The sequence below is a fragment of the Idiotropiscis lumnitzeri genome, chromosome 10 (genome assembly GCF_059441095.1).
Source record: "Idiotropiscis lumnitzeri isolate Australia: NSW breed Sydney's pygmy pipehorse chromosome 10, RoL_Ilum_1.0, whole genome shotgun sequence".
NCBI classification, from domain to species: domain Eukaryota; kingdom Metazoa; phylum Chordata; class Actinopteri; order Syngnathiformes; family Syngnathidae; genus Idiotropiscis; species Idiotropiscis lumnitzeri.
In genome coordinates this window covers 18,555,001-18,572,370 of record NC_142400.1, presented here as the reverse complement: position 1 = coordinate 18,572,370, position 17,370 = coordinate 18,555,001, and the positions used below count along the sequence as shown (strand labels likewise).

The 17,370-nt window shown below is 39.6% G+C and overlaps 1 protein-coding gene across 1 annotated transcript in view; it reads left to right on the top strand.

Moving 5' to 3' along the window:
- LOC148329577 (nuclear factor of activated T-cells, cytoplasmic 1-like) overlaps positions 1 to 11,465 on the top strand; it is a 59,682-nt gene extending 48,217 nt beyond the window's left edge. Inside the window, exon 11 of the mRNA XM_088306940.1 lies at positions 11,011 to 11,465. Within this exon, the coding sequence (XP_088163066.1) occupies positions 11,011 to 11,066 (56 nt within the window). The 3' untranslated portion in view covers positions 11,067 to 11,465. The remainder of the gene's footprint in view (positions 1 to 11,010) is intronic.
- The last annotated feature ends 5,905 nt before the right edge of the window (positions 11,466 to 17,370 follow it).

The window sequence follows — 17,370 nt, the reverse complement described above, 5'->3', positions numbered from 1 at the left end:
CATTTTTATTCCGAAGAACTTATTCACTTCTAACATGCACAAAAGGTACTTAACACAGGAATCGTTTTCCATCCGTCTATTCAATTTCTAGGGCCACAGGTACGCTGGAGCTCACTTGAGGTGAAAATAAGTTTACACCCTGGACTGGTTGCCAATCAGTTGTATTGTTTTTTGAACATTATACATAATTTTATCTTTGTGTGATATGGTTAACAGGCATTGTATCATTTTCTTCGTTGTGTTTTGTTGTTTCACATTGCAAAAATGTTCATGTACATGATGATGCACCCTTGATGGCTTTAAACTAAATCATGTACGGTACTTTCTGCACTACTACTACAACAACAAATTAAAAGCCATAACAGCTAAATTTAGCCTTAATAACTCATGTGTACGTATATCGGCCGCTTTCTATTAATAGCCCCAGGTCTCCACATTATGACATGTATTTGCGAAGAAAGTGGTCACGCAAATGTTTTTTTGTTCAAACATTTATTTACCATATACATCGGTAGACACTTTTTTCCACCCAAACAATGCCGAATGCACAGTAGCTTCACCGCGCAGCAGTGCAGTCTTAAGATAACATTTTGTCACATGTTGGGGTGACACAGGGGGATGCACTAACTTCTATATATGGGGATCGAGCGCCATGACTTCCTGTCCTGCTGTCAGCTGACCGTGTCGGTGGGAGTCGGTCGCCAAATGAACAACAGAGAGACGGGGTTGCACTACAGAGATAGCTGTATTTATGGCACTCGTTCCCTGTGATCATCAAACTCAACTCAAGATGCTTATTTTCGTTGTACGTACTTTATAATATATACTCTCTATATTCCCTGCTACACGGCTGATGAATATTCAGTATGAAGGAGAGTACTCGGACAGTTTCATCAGTCCACTGTGAGTCAGTCGATTGGCAGGTTAAAGCTCGTCAATAAAAGAATTATTGAGAAAAAAAAAACAGTGTCACATTATAACTGCGGGGTTCAAAAAGTGGGGAAAAAGAAGCGGATTATGTCCTTGTTTACTGCATGAGCAGACCTTTCAGTTCGATACAAAATGTGAAAAATGTAGCAGACAGATGGATTACATTTTGTCAGGATTCAATGTAGAGCTATGTCTTGTGGTTGGTTCAAAGTCTTAAAAAAGTTCAGAATGTGCCCAAAGGAATCACCCCACTCTGGGTCCTCTGCAATTTAGGCTTTAAGGTCGTAGGGCAGCTTTCAAGTTCAGTGCACGGAGCATTAATCAGGCAACTGTTGAGCACATCTAGCCACATCCCAAGAGCTGTTTAAAAATTGAAGCCATGTTTGTGTGCCCAGCAGGAGCTTTGAAAGATTTAGCTACCGTCAGAGTAATAATGAGAATCTTTTCTTTGACTTTTGACTGCCCGTGTGTTGAAGAGAATGTTGTAGCTTTACCAAAATCATTTGAATACATTCTGATACAAATCAGAAGAAACAAAACCAAAAACAACCTATGCAAGGAGGAAAAAATATTGTACTTGTCACAACCAAAGTGGACACTTTAGTTACACACAGACACAAAAAGCAAGTTGCAGGAGGGAGTCAGTCGAAGCCTTCAGTCTATGATGGATAGTAAACAATAAAGCGTGCACTGAGGTTAACCTTGTTGGAAAGGGAGAACACCGTGTATAAATAAAAGAAAACAACTTCAAAATCCCACCTCACAACTAACATGCGACAGGTGATTTAAAGAAGCTCAATCAAATGCATAAACGCATACACAAATCATAATCTTTTTCGTCACACAGCCAAGTTCTCACTCAGACGAGGGAAACTGGCTGAAGTAGGATTGTTTCAGTTCGCTCATATTCTCCACAGGAGCATACCTTTCTTCTTCTGAATCCGTCACAGTAAATTTCTAAAATGGTTGAGTGATTTGATCATCAACCTGTTCAAAATGAGCCCTACAAAAACCTTGAATCCATCTCCTTCCATTCCTCAATCCTGCAGTCATGTGCTTCCCTCTGGACAGTGGACAAAACAAGTTTACACACCCTTTTTCAAATGCCAGGTTTTTGTGATTTAAAACAATATGAGCTCAGGAAAAACCACTTCAAAACTTTTTCCAGCATTAATGTGATCTATATGCTGTGCAACTCAATCCCTAAAAATAATATTTTAGAAGGACAGTAAAAACTACTGAGATAATACTGTTGAACAATAACAATAAAATGTGGATAAGGCTTTGTTCAGAGTTGAAGTTGCAATCTGCAACGTTCACGCTGAAAGCAAGATGTAGCTGTAGCTGTTTGAATGTAGTCGGGATCAGGGAAGCCCTCTGGCCTTGACCCTCCGGCCTTATTCATCAAAATTGTCAGCCCCTGACACCTGCCGGACTGAAATCCCCCTCTGGCCCTGATTAATTGAACCCTTTTTTAAAAATTGTCACCCCCCCGCCCTAATAATGGACATCCGGTTGGACCCAGGACAGACTGCCCAGCTCTGCTTATTCATATTGGAAAGTTGCCATACATGAAATGCTACCGGTTTGAATTTGGAATGTACAATCAATTAAAAATAGAAGAGACTTACCTGAAAACCTGTTGAGAATGCAGACTTTTGTGTGGTTTTCCAGGCAAAGTATAGCAGCCCCACACATAGGACATCACCAGTAAATGCACTGTATTTAGCCCAAATTTTTCTGAAGGCTGTCCAATTCCTCCTTTTTATTTGTTGTTGTTAACTGGAGTTTAGTGATCTCCCCAAGAACGCTATCAGCGTGACGGAGCTGCGCGTGTGAGTCTGTGTGCATGTGTGTGGCGTGAAGAGTATGGAAAATTCTGATTGACACATTATTTGGTCACGTCTTCTGTCTTTACAATCTCAGATTGGCCAGCTATGTCTCGCACTGTGACAAGTACAGAAATAATGATTATTAAATTAGAAGCATACGATGGGATCAGAGAGGGCTGATTTTTCAAAACATCATTTTAATAACATTCTGCTGACAGTTTTTAGAGCAAAGCAGTATTGACACAATTTTCTTTTTTTTTACTATTACTCTATTTTTAAGCCATCACATTAAATTCATGTTAAATATGAGTTAGCATACAACTGCCACAATTTAAAGTTCCCCAGATTAACCCTAAATAATGTTAAATTGCTGTATATATTTACATAAAAAATTTTGTTGCAAGTTACAGAAATTTTAATGTTGCCAGGTTCACAGTTTTGGGTAAAAACATGTTTTAAGTTCTGGCAAATACATGTTTCTAAGGACCATAGCAACCAGTATCTCAGGAAAAAAAATATTGACCCCAAACATTTAGGAAATGTTGGAGGACTACTAAAAAAAAATAAATTGAAACAGCATTTAAGGGTGTTATCCAAAAATGTAATCCTTTAAAAGCTGAAGACGTATGACCTCATAAGAGATGAAATAGAGCAAAAATTGTGAAATTTCAACCCAAAAACAGCTTTGACGATCCCATGAAGCTTACAGTGAGCCAGTCCTCCCTCAAGCGTTTCCAGTTGGTCCAAAATGCTGCTGCTTGCCTCCTAACTGGTGCTCTTAGGAGGGAGCACATAACTCCAATTTTGGCCACACTTCACTAAGGTACTTCTATTTGTTTTCAAATCTTCAAATGATCTTGCCCCACCTTAACTCTCTGAGCTACTCCATCCCCACGCACCTGCCTCCGGCCTGCGGACCAGACGCGAATGAAGGTACAGAGAACTAAATGGAGCCTCAGAGGGGATCGAGTCTTTTCTTTTGCCTGTCATTCCCTTTGGAATGGCATTCCATTAAATGTTAGGCAAGCACCATCGCCGTCTATTTTTAAAACTCATCTTAAGACACATATTTATTCTTTGGCTTTTGACTCAACATGACACACGGCATTTTTCTGTATAATGGTGTCTGTTGTATTTGTTTTAGTCTCTATCTATTTATAACTTGACTGATTTATTAATTCATTGTAATTTTTTATAATTTATTTTTTTTAAAAATCTTAATTTTCACCGTCTTTGTTATTGTCCAATTAATTTTTACTCCATGTACAGATATTTGTATGCAGCAACGGTTGTCTTAAAGTGTGATAGTGCTCTATAAACTTGAGGTGAGAGTTGAGTTAATATTGGGGCTTCTGGGAAATTAAAATGGAAACCTTAAGGAGAAAATCATTCATTTCAAACCATCTAATCAATTATTGACCATTACTCGAAAATTACCCTTGCGCCATGCGGACGCTATATGCGCCAATTTAGGATTTTCATAGACTCTGACTAAAATCTGAAAGGAAAAAGTTTTGGAGTTTTATTGGAATCACTGCATGCTCTCACCATCTCTACCGTTTAGTGTAAACTCAGCTATTTCAGATATTTTTTTTTATATTCTTGGCTTTATGAGAATATGAAATGTGTTTGTCAAAGTCTTTTGGCCTTTGCGGTGACATCAAAACCAACAACCAATAAATGAGCCTTAACAAAACCGAAAACAGGAAACTGCAAACAATCACAAGAGTGGCATGGACTAAGGGGAAACACGGGCGACAATGTGACGGAGCAAAATGTGGAAAACTTGCATTGTGGGAAATCCTGTTTTAGTGTTGTGAATTGTGATGCAGCAAAAATCTCAGTCTGAGACTCGTAGTTTGCACCAAAAACTCAAATTTCTAAACTTGTCTTTAAATGTGAGCAGGTGTAAGATAACAATTTCCCATCTTCTCAGTCTTCTAATGTACAGGTAGCGTCAGCCCGAGCAGATCTCATATATTATGGGCTAATATGGTTATATTTTATTATTTATACATTTCTATTGTGGCATTTGTAACAACAGTTTACTGTTGTCCCTTGCCTTAGCAGCCTGAAACTGACTGCTCTGTGATTTCATGGTCAGCATGGAAATCAGCAGCCAAGTAAACACGTCTTCCCTATCCTCCCTGGGGACCACCCTCTCGCGGGCACACCCGCAGCCTCCTGGGACTTGGAGGAAATGAGAAGGAGGAGGAGGAAGAAGAGAGGGAAGTGATGCTATGAGACACAGAGGGAGGTGAGACAGGGAGAGGCGCATCAATTGAGTGCATGATCAAAGACAAAGGTTAGGCACCACTGCAGCCAAAACAAGCACACCAGAGGTGGAAATTTATCAGAAGCTCTTTAGATAATCTAATTTGGGATATTGCTAAGCATGGATAAAAATTTTTTTAGTTATTTTTGCAATTTTCAAGTGCATATTTTCCAAGGTTATATTTGACTGAGCTTGGCTTCACCCTGAACTTGTCACCAGTCAATCACAGAGCACATTTAGACAAACACCCATTTGCACTCACATTCGCATTCCTGGGCAATTTGGAAAAGAAAAGAAAGAAAAAACGCAGAATATCGCTTGGGGTATCCGCAAAGTTTTTTTTTTTCCTTTGTATCGTTTGGACTCTTTGTCGTTTGGGGATTTTTACAACCGGGTCCAAGAACAGATGGAACTCAAAACGCTTCCCTCGTGTTTGTTTGTGTACGACAGATATGCATCTTTCCTGAAACAATAACGTGGTAGTCCCAGTTCTCACGTGACCATGCGCAAACACAACCAACATTGAAAACAATAATATTGGATTATTGTGTGGGACATTCACTACCTTGGCGGTGATCTGGGTTTCAGTTCTAGACCAATGTCAGTCCAAACAAATGATTGATTTCCTGCCCGCTTCACAATCCCTGCCACTCCATCGCACGGGCGTATGCTCTGTTTTGGGTGACTTCCTGTTACAGCGCCACTTCAGGCCTGGCATATGTACTACAGCGTTTGAGTGGCTTCGTGAGGACACCCACATCTCTTAAAAAAATTCTGTGTTTCCAGGAAATGTTTTAAAAGCAAATTAGAACACGCTTTTCTCTGTTTCTGCGTGGCCAAATTAATAATATTCAACCGAGCATCCATGTTTTTGCTTGTCATTAGTTTGTTTCTCATTGGCTAAAGTTGGTCCCACAATTTGGAGTCATAGATCTTTCTGTTGCTTTAGTATGTGCTTGACTGCCATGTGTTTTATTGGTATGTGCGGAGACATACAAATGTTTATTTATTTATAGCTGTTTGGCGGAATGTTTCTTCACCTATCGTAGTCTGACCGTGTTTGTCCCCAAAGTGTCACATGACCTGAGAATAAGGTGTTTTTTTTTTCATACCTCCATTCTTTGTAGTCTGTACTGGTAATAAATTGAGTGTTTCCATTACATAAAGTCCAGGACTAAACACTTAGTGTGGCTTTAGAAATGAATCCCTCTCTCGATATATCATCGCATCATTAGGCCCAAAGATTGATTTATGAGGCTTTCTCTTATGATGAAGTACATTCATGAAAGACTTTGTCCCGTTAAAAAATATTTTTATATGGACTTACAGTTTGTCGGAGATCATTTTTTTCCATCTTTAAAGGTTTTTACTTTGTTCTTCATTTTTCTGACCTTTGAACCCTTTTCGTTTTTCATGCGGTTGTTATCGGCATAGGATAAGTGACGTTTTCAGAAGATCTACGCCCAGCGATTTGTGTGCGTGTGTGTGTGTGGGAGGCAGCAAATTGTCCATTAAGTGTTTCTGCTGAGGCCAAGAGAAGATTTGATATAGTGGGGAAACAAAAGTAATATGTAGCAGGAAATTCAATTGTCTCTCTCGAGCAAGTTGGACCTTGAGTTTGGCTTCCCCACCAAATCAATTCCACATGAAGTTCAAATGAGGTTTAACTTGGTCTTACCAGTCTCTTTTGACTCGTGTGAGTCGTGTTTATACTGTATTAGCCAGATTCTATGACACATGCACACTTCCTCACATGCAGCGAGAGGTGGATGCCACAATAGAAGGAAGCTACCTCCTCTTTCTCACAAGGCCGCTAATACACTAGTGTTGAGAAAGCATAGGAAACATCACCCTTCGCTATACAGCATGCAGGTCTGCGACCCCAACAGCTGAAACTTTATTCGGGTAGTGAAAGTGATTAAAGTTCAGGAAGGTGTCCTGCTCTCCTTTTCGTATCCTGGGACTAAATGTGAGAACAGAAGTCCCTGGCAGGAAACCTCTGTTACAGCCTTTAGGTCAGAGGTCCCGCTTTCTAAAGTCGGCTCAGAAGCTGATGGAAGGTGGCGTCACTCTCGGCCAGCTCATTGCCAGTCACAACTGATTTAGCTGAAGATCAGGTTTCACCTGCTGCAAACTCCGAGAGGCTATGGGGCCTCCAGACCGCAGGGTAGCCACTGATTTCTAAAGAAGCTCCGATGTTACTGAGCCCAAGTGCACAACACTCCTTACTAACGGTCTTGACAAAGATGCTGTAAAACGTAAGCTTCACGATCAACCCATTATGGCATAATGCTCCAAGTTGCATTATTTATGCTCTAACATATTAAATCGGTTGTAGTTTGAATTTAAAATGTACTTGCCTGATTCCAGTTTCGGATTCCTGCCTTGAGTCCACCTCCCATTAACTTTGGACAAAAATAAAAGGATCACGTTGTCATCGTTCTGAAAGAAGCAATGGCCAAGCAATACTCCATTTTAGGCTAAATTATTGAAGATAAACCCAGCTCACACTTGAGCCTCACAGAGAGGTTCTGTGTTTGAATCTCGGCTGATCTAGGATATAGAAGTAGCAACTTAGTCAATAAACAGAGCTCGGCACTTGACCCTTTTTTGGCAGTCAGTCCCCCCACCCTCTGGCTGCTATCTTGGTACGGTTAAAAAAAAAAAAAAAAAGAGGAAATGCGTCTGTGCTTGGTCAATAAGCATATGATGTATTAAAACCGCAGCTAATACATCAATGTTCAATTAAAATGATGATAAAATGGATGAATTATGTCAGTGCATCAGTCTTGACACCTTCTTCACATTTTCCTGTTGTGTTTCCTTGGGCAAAGGCACCAAATAAAGTGACTGCTACCGTAATGAGCAAGAGCAATCGTCAAGTGGTAGTGTCTTGTCCATGTTCTAACTCATTGACCCTTCTTAATTATATTATCTTATTAGAACCTGAAGCAACAAGGTCCCTCCTACACCGCCTTGTGTACTTATTTTCTTCTTTTAGTGACGGCTATTTTTGTTCAGCATGCTTTCCTCTACATTTTGGTAATATTACTGGTCTGAAGTTGAAGTGTTTTAAATGTATTTGAATATGTGTCAGGTTCATGTACCCATTCAATCATTCAACAGACTGCACCTGACTGTTGAGTTTAGTTATATTTTTGTGCTTCATATAATTAAATAGCTCTCTCAGCTGCCCAAGCAGTGTCAATATACTGTAGGTCACGTCAGGTTGGCCTTATACTCCACTGATTGCAGAAGCACTACTAATGAACAATGTCACTAATGTTGGAGTCAGTCTAATGCGACATGTTTTTCTTTCTTTTTCACCGGGGGAATAATGCAGTTCATTTTTCCACTGTTTTTGTTTATTCATGAGCGTGCGTCCTCTCAGTTGCAGCTTTCCATGATTAGACTGAGCTACTGAACTAAGTAAGAAAAAAGAACCCAACCAAATATGTTTGTCCAGCTGTCCACTGAGATGACATGATTCATTTGTTAAAACTTGTCATGTGTTCGTGTGTAAAATAGCCCTCATTTTAAAGCAGCCCACCTGTCAATGCTGCTTATGAAGTGGAATGACATTTTGCAGCCAGACTCCACGTTGAACAAAATGTTCCTGAGCATGTCTGACCGCGTTCCTTAATGCTGCATATTTGAGGTTATCTTGTCACTTCAGAGAAGGTGAGATTGATTCCAAAATGAAATCTCATATGTCTGCTGTGACACATAGCTGACTTTAGATTTGTGTTTTTTTTTTCTGATGACAAAAAAAAAACCAAAACATTTTGAAAGCCTTTTGCAAGATGTATGCGTGTATGAGGGAGCCACTTCTATTTTTTTTAATAGCAATCTACCACATGAAAGCGCTAAAGATAGTTTCTTCTGTGTTGTCGTTTGGGGTGACGTCTGACCACATCCTGCTTCTGCGGTCCTCACTCTGACACTGTGTACGTAAAACAACAACAAAATGGGAAACTTAGACATTTTGTGGCACTTTAGCACCCGTTTTCTCAGAATGGAACATGATCAACTATGCCAGTGGAAAGTATGAGTTGATAACGGCCGCAGTAAAAGGAAGATGCATCACTGCAGTTTCAGAATTGTTTGAATGAAGAAAAGATGTGACTTCTTTTTTTTTTTCAGAAGCAATATTCAATTAAAAGGCTTCGGTGATTTTTTTTTTTCTTTTCTTAACTACCAATCGTTCGGATTTTTCCTTCACTTTTCAGAACTACGAGGAGCTATTGCCCACCTTGGCTCCAGAGATGAGAAGTGATATGAAATAAAAGTTAGATTGTTTCATTGTTAAATGTGAGCGCACTTTCTTCAAGTCCTGCAGTGGCAGAGCTAAAAATAACTTTAAGCGTGTAAATGCCTGTTGAACCAAATAGAGTTCAAAACAGCCTGCAGTGTTGGCACAGGTTGTATTTTTCCAATGGGAGTTCCTCCTGTGACGGGAGGTGAGTCCCATACGATGAGTGTGTGTGTGCGTGTGTGTGCGTGCGTGTGCGTGTGGCATTTTTCATTTTATCCGTGATGAGGACAAAATATTATAAACACTTCTCAGTCAATTTCAGGCAAACTAGTAATTCAGTGTATGTATCAAACCCACTTATAATATCTTTCAAAGCTGTATTATCAAATCTGCCTGATTTATTGATCTCACTAAATTCTGCGCTTGTGCCTCTGGAGTTGTCCAGTGAGTGTCTCACCTCGTCTTTAGTCGCCTTTCTTCATGTATTTTTCAGAGGACGCCTTTGACTAAATCAGCGGGTCACCAAATAGTATCTTGTAATAACACACTGCCTTAAGGTGGGTGGACTTCCTGTCTGACTCTTGACTCCTCACTGTTCGTGGCCGTCTGTCTCCGTCTACATCAGTAAGCTTTATCGCAATCGGCTTTATAAGTGAGGAGCTTCTTGTTTGCATTGAGCTGTAGGCCTCGAGGTCCTCGCCACCTTCTCGGTCACTTCCCTCTGTTTTGCCAAAGAATACAAAGCAGATAAAAGCAGCAGGCTGATCTGCGCCTGCCCGACTGTGGGAAAGGCGCAGGCACAGGAAAGACACAAGGATGACTTGTGTAAAGAGATGTGTGTATGGGGCCGATATGACTTTTCAAGGACAATAGATTGTTTGGATTCCAGGTTAATGGTATTTCCGAATACCGCTATTTGATGTTGTTTTTGCCAGAGTGATGTAAGGCATCGTGCATGTACAGCAAGCTTGTTGAGTCGTGTTGCGTACATTTTAATAAGATGTCATTTTGTTATTTGTTCTGTGATATCGCAATAATAATGTTATATGTCAATAATTAGTTTGACATAGACATTGATAAGGGATGCCCAAGTCCAGTACTCGAGAGCCCCTATCCAACCTGATTTAGATGTCTCTCTCCTCCAACAAGCTTTGCAGAAGCCCAATAACGATCCTGAGCATTTAAATCAGTGCTGGAGGAGGGAGACATAGACATGACACACACTAATTGTTAACTTGACAAGATCGGCTCATTTAAACACATGTATACATTAATGCACGATTACAACTTTATTCTTGAATTATGACTTTTTTTTTTACACTCAATAATGATTTATTCCCATAAAATTACAATATTCCTGACTCTAATTATTACCATCCAAATTTGATGACATGTAATGGGAATTACCAGCTACTACCATGCAAATATGGTCCCTTAAATGAAGAGTGGCATCGTTGTTTCATTTAATGGCATTTGATGCCTGATCTGGTAATCTGGTTTGGTCAGGCATAAAATAGGAATTTAACCATTCCAAATGAGACACAATTTGTTCTTTGGTTGAGTTGGCGTACACTGAAGGATGGCGTGTAACGTAAGAATTGATTTATAATAGTTGTGTGACTTCTTACATAATACCACGTTGTACTGTATCATATTCACTCAGGTGCCTTGCTGTGATTTTTATCAAAATGACCTGGTCCCTTTTTTTGTTTCCGCAGTTAACGAGATCATCAGGAATGACCTTTCCAGCATTTCCGTTCACACTCATGCATAGAAAATTGATCAAGCAGCAGCAACACACAACTATCAACGAAGAACAATACTAATGAGAGAAGACCAATAAGATGAAGAAGAGCCACCACGACCAGAATTTCCCATCTGTCCAGTGTTGCTATCGGTTCCTTCTTCCTCAAAGACTAGCTGCAGATTCATATTGACTGCCTGGCAATGTTTGAATATCTATTAGAATTATGTAAGTATAAATGTAATATTATTTGTACAAAGGGGAAGTGATTTCCAGGGCAACGCTTGCCTTAATTGACAAATGACAATCTTCATTTGGAGTGTGATATTGGTGTTATGTTCATGCGTGAACAAACTCTTGCGACAATAATAACAACTGTCATGCGTCATCACTTTGTTTTGTTTGCGCTGTCAAACCACAAAAACTGAATTGGTGCCTTACTTGTAGTGAAGCTGACAGACAGCAGCAGACGCAGAAATTATGGTAAATTATAACCACAAAGTGCAACGTTTTTATATGACAATTTTGTATCATTTTGATGATTTGTTAATGGGGAAAACTGACAAAGGTTGGAAATGACGTAGGGAGTATGTGAACAAATAGATTTTTTTTGTTGTTGTTGTTCTTTATTCTCATTGTTCATTTATACTGAATGTTATGTATCATATTCTTTTGTATAAACACAAATTTGACAATATGCCTTATGCTTATTCTTCGCATTTAGCTAAGCCTTTCAAAATGTCTTCCCCAATATACTGTCATGTTTTTATTTCTGCTTGTTCTTTTTTTTTTTTACTTTGCTTCTTTACAGTTGTCACCCTAGTGCCTGTTTTGTCATGCCCAGAACGTGACATATATGCACAGACAATCATTCAATATCACACAACCCAGGACCATGGTTTCTTCTTGGCATGACCATATAAAGCCACATTCCGAATAAAATACAGTCTTTATTATCGTTTTATGGTGCGGATACAGTATCCCATTTGAACAATGGTATGCTTACCTGCTGAATTTAAATTCAAATACAATACTCCCAAGTGATTTAGTCTTGAACTTCTTGCACTGCAGATTTGATGTGTAAATGAGCAGAAGGATAATTTAAGTATGCTACCGCCTCAGTTTTACTCATTTTGATCATTTAAATGAGGACTTGGCAGGACTGTTACTTCTAACCGGCAATAATTGATTTGTGTAATCCAAAGGATTTTATCTTTGGTGATATTATTGTCCAGATGTCATTTTTTTCAGACGTAAACTTGCAATGATGTTCCGCCCAATACATAAATATGATGCACTTTACCATAGAAAAAGAGGCAGGTGGTAGTGCTCCCAGACCAAATGTTGTGCTCTTTCCTGTTCTCATATTAACCTTTATTTTATATGTCTTATGGAGCATGCACATTGGCTTAATTTTTCTTATTTAGCTGAGAATGGATTTTAATGTAGCTGTTGCATACAATTTTGGAACTACAGTATAAAAGCATGACTGAACTATACAAGCAAGGTTTCTATTTTGTGCCTTAATGTCCTTCTGGGATTGAAAATCATTGACTATTGCTTTTCTGTGTAGGCACAAGGTGAACCATATGTCTCATTAATATGATATATTTATGATCAATGAACTGTGTTTTAAGTGCATTTAAGTGTGAATTAATAAATGGTGTAGTGACCATGCATAACTTAAGTCCCCAATTATTTTTGGAGCCGTTAATAAAGTATCACGTTTGTTGTGTGTTGATGTTTACTCAAAAGGTTGCATAATTGAATGTTTTGTTCCTTTTTTTATGATTATTGTGGTTATATTAAAATATTATTGGTTGTTTCATGTTTTGTTTAAATAAAATATTACAACCATTTAGCATTGGATTACTTTTTTTCTTAAACACTTCCAGGTACTAGATGGTCCGTTACAACTGTTTTGAGTTTTGCACCAGGCACAATAATGAAAAGACACAAAAAAAAAATAATAGAAAGCATGCTATATGCTAAGAATATGTTCAAATGAATTGAATACTAGATTATTATTAAAATAAAACCATTTTTTTGCAGTATAACATCGAAATACTACTTGTTTTTCTTTACACACGGGTCACAATAAGTTCTCGGGAAACAGTAGTCCATCTTGGTTCATAGTCAAGTACTCTGTGTAAATCATTTAATTTATAACAATACAAGGGAGAAGTGAAAGGAAGAAACAAAAAGAAAACAAAACTACTAGTTACAGAACCTAGACAGAATAATGTACTATATTTGTGACATCTACATAAATCAGAGAGAAACTGTGCCCAACTTCAGCCCAGGAATATGAGACTGGGAGAGCCCCGGTATGTGACAGTTGGCCGGATTTAATTTTTTCTTCTGCCTGCTTCTGTGACGAGGCCCCAACCAATGAGTGGTGACAGTGATATTAGGTCTCATCAATTTTGTGGCATAAACTAATGAGAGTCTAATGATGCTGTTGACAATCAAGGCAATTTAGGATGTGATGTTGTCACCCTATATGCACGCCACTGCCTATTCGCATTAATTTGTGGATTTTTAAATACGTTTTGCATCACTGCGTTTCATCTTATTCAGGAGAACAATGCAGGCACAACAACAAATGCACTTCCAGAAACAGAAATCTAAAGTTCTCTGAAAACACAAATCTAAGCGTTTCATGTATAAATATAAGAAAAGACACCAAAACTTTTAAGATCAAGTAAACCAAGACAAACACACCAGGCCTACAATTCAGTACAAATTGTACTTTGAAGCCTGAAAAAAGAAAGGCTGCCAAATATACGCAGTTAAGCAGAACAGACATCTCAGCCCTAAATTTCAAGCAACATTAAGCATGCAAATTAAGCTTAATTGAAGACAAATCTGAAAAGGTAGATTTTAAGTAATAAAAAAGATTTTGTTACGCTTCAATGTCTCAGCAGCTGTCTTGACACATACCTTTACGAGCGAAACGTTGTTAAATGCTCATTTGGGCTCCCCCCCAAATCCATGCAATCTGGAGGGATCACTCATTTGCACTTGATTGGTGCAGTTCTGCTGTACTCTGCTCTCAGTTCTGTTATTAAAAAAAAAGAAAAGAAAAAAAGAAAATCAGTCTCACAACATATGAAACATAACGGTTATTAACTGGCTTCTGGAACAATCGGAAACATACTTAAAAACCTTAATGAACGTGACAAACTTCAGAACAGCAATGCCATGCCGTCTCTTCAATAGTGCAAATCTCGTTTGGTAACCAAACAATTAGATTGGCTCAATGGTCATGGAGCTTACTTTTGGTAGCTTTACTTAAAACTGTATCGTACTTAAAACACACAGCCTGTGGCAGCCACGTATTTGAGGAAAAGAAAAAACAGCCATGTGACAGTGCAACCTCAAACAGTAAATTGTAAATGGTAAATCAGATTGGCGTGGAATAGATGTGCTGTTTGGGAGCTGCGCCGGATTTCCCAATTGACAATCCCCCCCTCAATTAAATACAGCATAGTAATCGTTATTGTAGTTTTAACTTGATTTTAGCATATACAAAGCCGTGGCTTGGGAAAAAGAAGGAGCCTTCGGGTCAAATTCTTACTTTTATACATGTTTTCCTCACATTAAGATCATCAAACTTGCGCAAATATCAGACAGATGTTACTCATGTAAACATTAAATTAAGTTTTTAAATTTTATTCATTAAGGGTGAATAAAATTCAGATTTTCAAAGCGACTGGCCCTGGGTTGAAAAAGCACTTGCCCTCGAAACCGAATAACTGGTTAGACCACAACCCGAAGGTGGAGGGAGGCTACCTTCTCATCCACCGAGGTCAACTCCAACGCACAGGTGCCAAGCCGGGGGCAATAATTACACCCACACCTGCCTTCAACTTGAAGAGTGTACAACCCCTCTCGAGAGGACTGGTACCGGAGCCCAAGCTGTGTGTGGAGTTGATCCCAACTATATCTAGAACTTATCTGTGTCACACACCAGTTCGGGCTCCTTCCCTGCCAAAGAGGCGATATTCCATTTCCCTTCAGATAGTTTCTGTCGCCAGGGATCAGCCAAGGTCGATGCCTTTTGCCACCGCCCAACTCATAGGGCACCCGAAACCTTTTGCCCCTCCCACAGGTGGGGAGCCCATGGGAAGGTTTTTTGGCTGAGCCTGGCCGGGCCACATGGATGCAGGCCCAGTCACCAGGCACTCGCCAAAAAGTGCCATCTACAGGCCTGGCTACAGAGGGGGCCCCCAGTGACCTGTCAAGTGAAACTGTTTTTCAATATCGTTGTTCATCAGAAGTGGTCTGTTAGTTTTTGGAGGTCTAATAAGACGAATAAAGAGCAGGCTGCCTTCGAAAGTTGCACCCACTATTTCAACCTGTCCAGCAGTAATTTGTGATATACAGTGTCAGATTCGCCATTAACCTTAAATATAATCAGAACAGTTTCAGTATTGGAAACTGTACATTTTAATTGCTTGTATGAATACCCATGGTCCAGCCACCGGACGACACTGACTGAAACACTATCTTTCAGCGGCAATGTCATGAAAAAAACTCCCACAACCCCCAAGGGTGCAACACTCTTGCTTTCATGTGAAAGCCAAAAGCGAAGCAGAACTGCATTGAGTTATGTTGAATGCACAGATTAGCATTGGTCAGTGGCGATAGCTTCAAGTAACGTACTGTTCTTGATTAATCCATCAATTTGTTGACAGTTGTGGTGGAAGGTTATTTCACACATTGTAGTATATGAACGGCTTCCTCCACAATAGTAAATTGTCTCCACGGGCATTAACTATTTTCCACACTCTGGGCTTTGCTCCCACAACATCGTTAAATCAAGTAGCTCTACTTTGGTCATCATGGTGACAAAATCCATACCTGCCGTTGGCCAAGGAGTATATGAGACGCGGTGACAGGAGCATCCTTTCAAATGAGCCACTTCCAGCAAGAAAGAACAAATAAGTGCAAGAAGATGGATGGATGGATGGATGGATGGATGGAGTGTCTCCTTTAAAACTTGTCTCATGCACTGACTGTTCTGACGACGGGTCACCATTGGAAGAGATTGACTTGCCGCACAAATTTTATTCATAAAAAATAACATCTTTTACAAAGTCATTTTCATTATTGTTTTTCACAATATGAAAACGAAATCGGTGAAAAATACTGACGCAGCAAAGCAAGCGAGACACAAAATCGTAATCACTGCCGAAACTTTTGGCCATGACTTCTCTGTTGTGTCAAGGTATCAAAGGCAACAAGCTGCTTATCATCCAGCTGCAAGCAGAGGCCTGTGTGTTTTCCGGGGAGAGTTGTTAGTGGTGGGTCGTTGTGTGAAACGCTCCTCGCCGTGGGAGCTGTGCCTTACTCCTGTGTACCACCTGCCACTCCTCCAATCTTTTTCCATCCATCAAAGTTAGGAAGCACCCATCCCCATAGAGACAGAGGGCAGGCCTGGGCGGTGTTCCCCTGGATGACCGTGGTAATCCCAAAATAGCCCCACAATATATGTACTTTGGCAAACACCCCCCTTTTTTCCTGGCACTCTTTCTTTACCTTGGTCTTATTCCACTGGCAGCGTGATTCCCTGGAAGACAGTGAAAAAAATGACTCAGCCAGGCCATGCTTTCCACTCCTTTGTGCATACTTCGACAATTTTCTACTTGAACCCTGTGGGATTTGTCTTATTTTAATTTTCAATGGCCTGCACTGCTCTAAGAAAAATACTTAGTTTCAATTCTAAAATGAGGCATCCCACATAATAATAATACTACCAATAAAACCAGCATGCAGCATGAGAGATGATCTTACCAAAGAAATTAATTGGAAACTTCCAGTATTGGTACCAGTAATACATCACAGTTTATTATATATCAATTATTGCACACACACACACACATATATATATATATATATATATATATATACATTAGGGAAATGGGAGATGCAAGACGCTACACCTATCGTTAAAGTCTCTTGCAGAATATCCCAATCCTTGCAACACACTCTCTTGACAGAGGAAAGCATAGCTGTGGAATGACCACACTGGCACCAAGCCAGGTCTTCTCGCCCAGTGCAGCGTCTTAAATTTCCACTGAACTGTCGCTTTCTTCCTCTGACTGCTGAAGATTTTCGTCATTGGTGTACACCAGTTCGAATCAGTAAAGACGTATTGCACCTGCAAAATCCATCAGTCAATCCGTCAGCCGAAGGGCCACCAGAAGCAATGTAAAAACACATATGTCTCCAATTTTATCATTTTTAAACATGTTCGCGTTAATGGTATGTCTGTAATGCGGAAACCCCTTTAATATAAAAAAAAAAACATGAAAAAAAAATGGTCGTT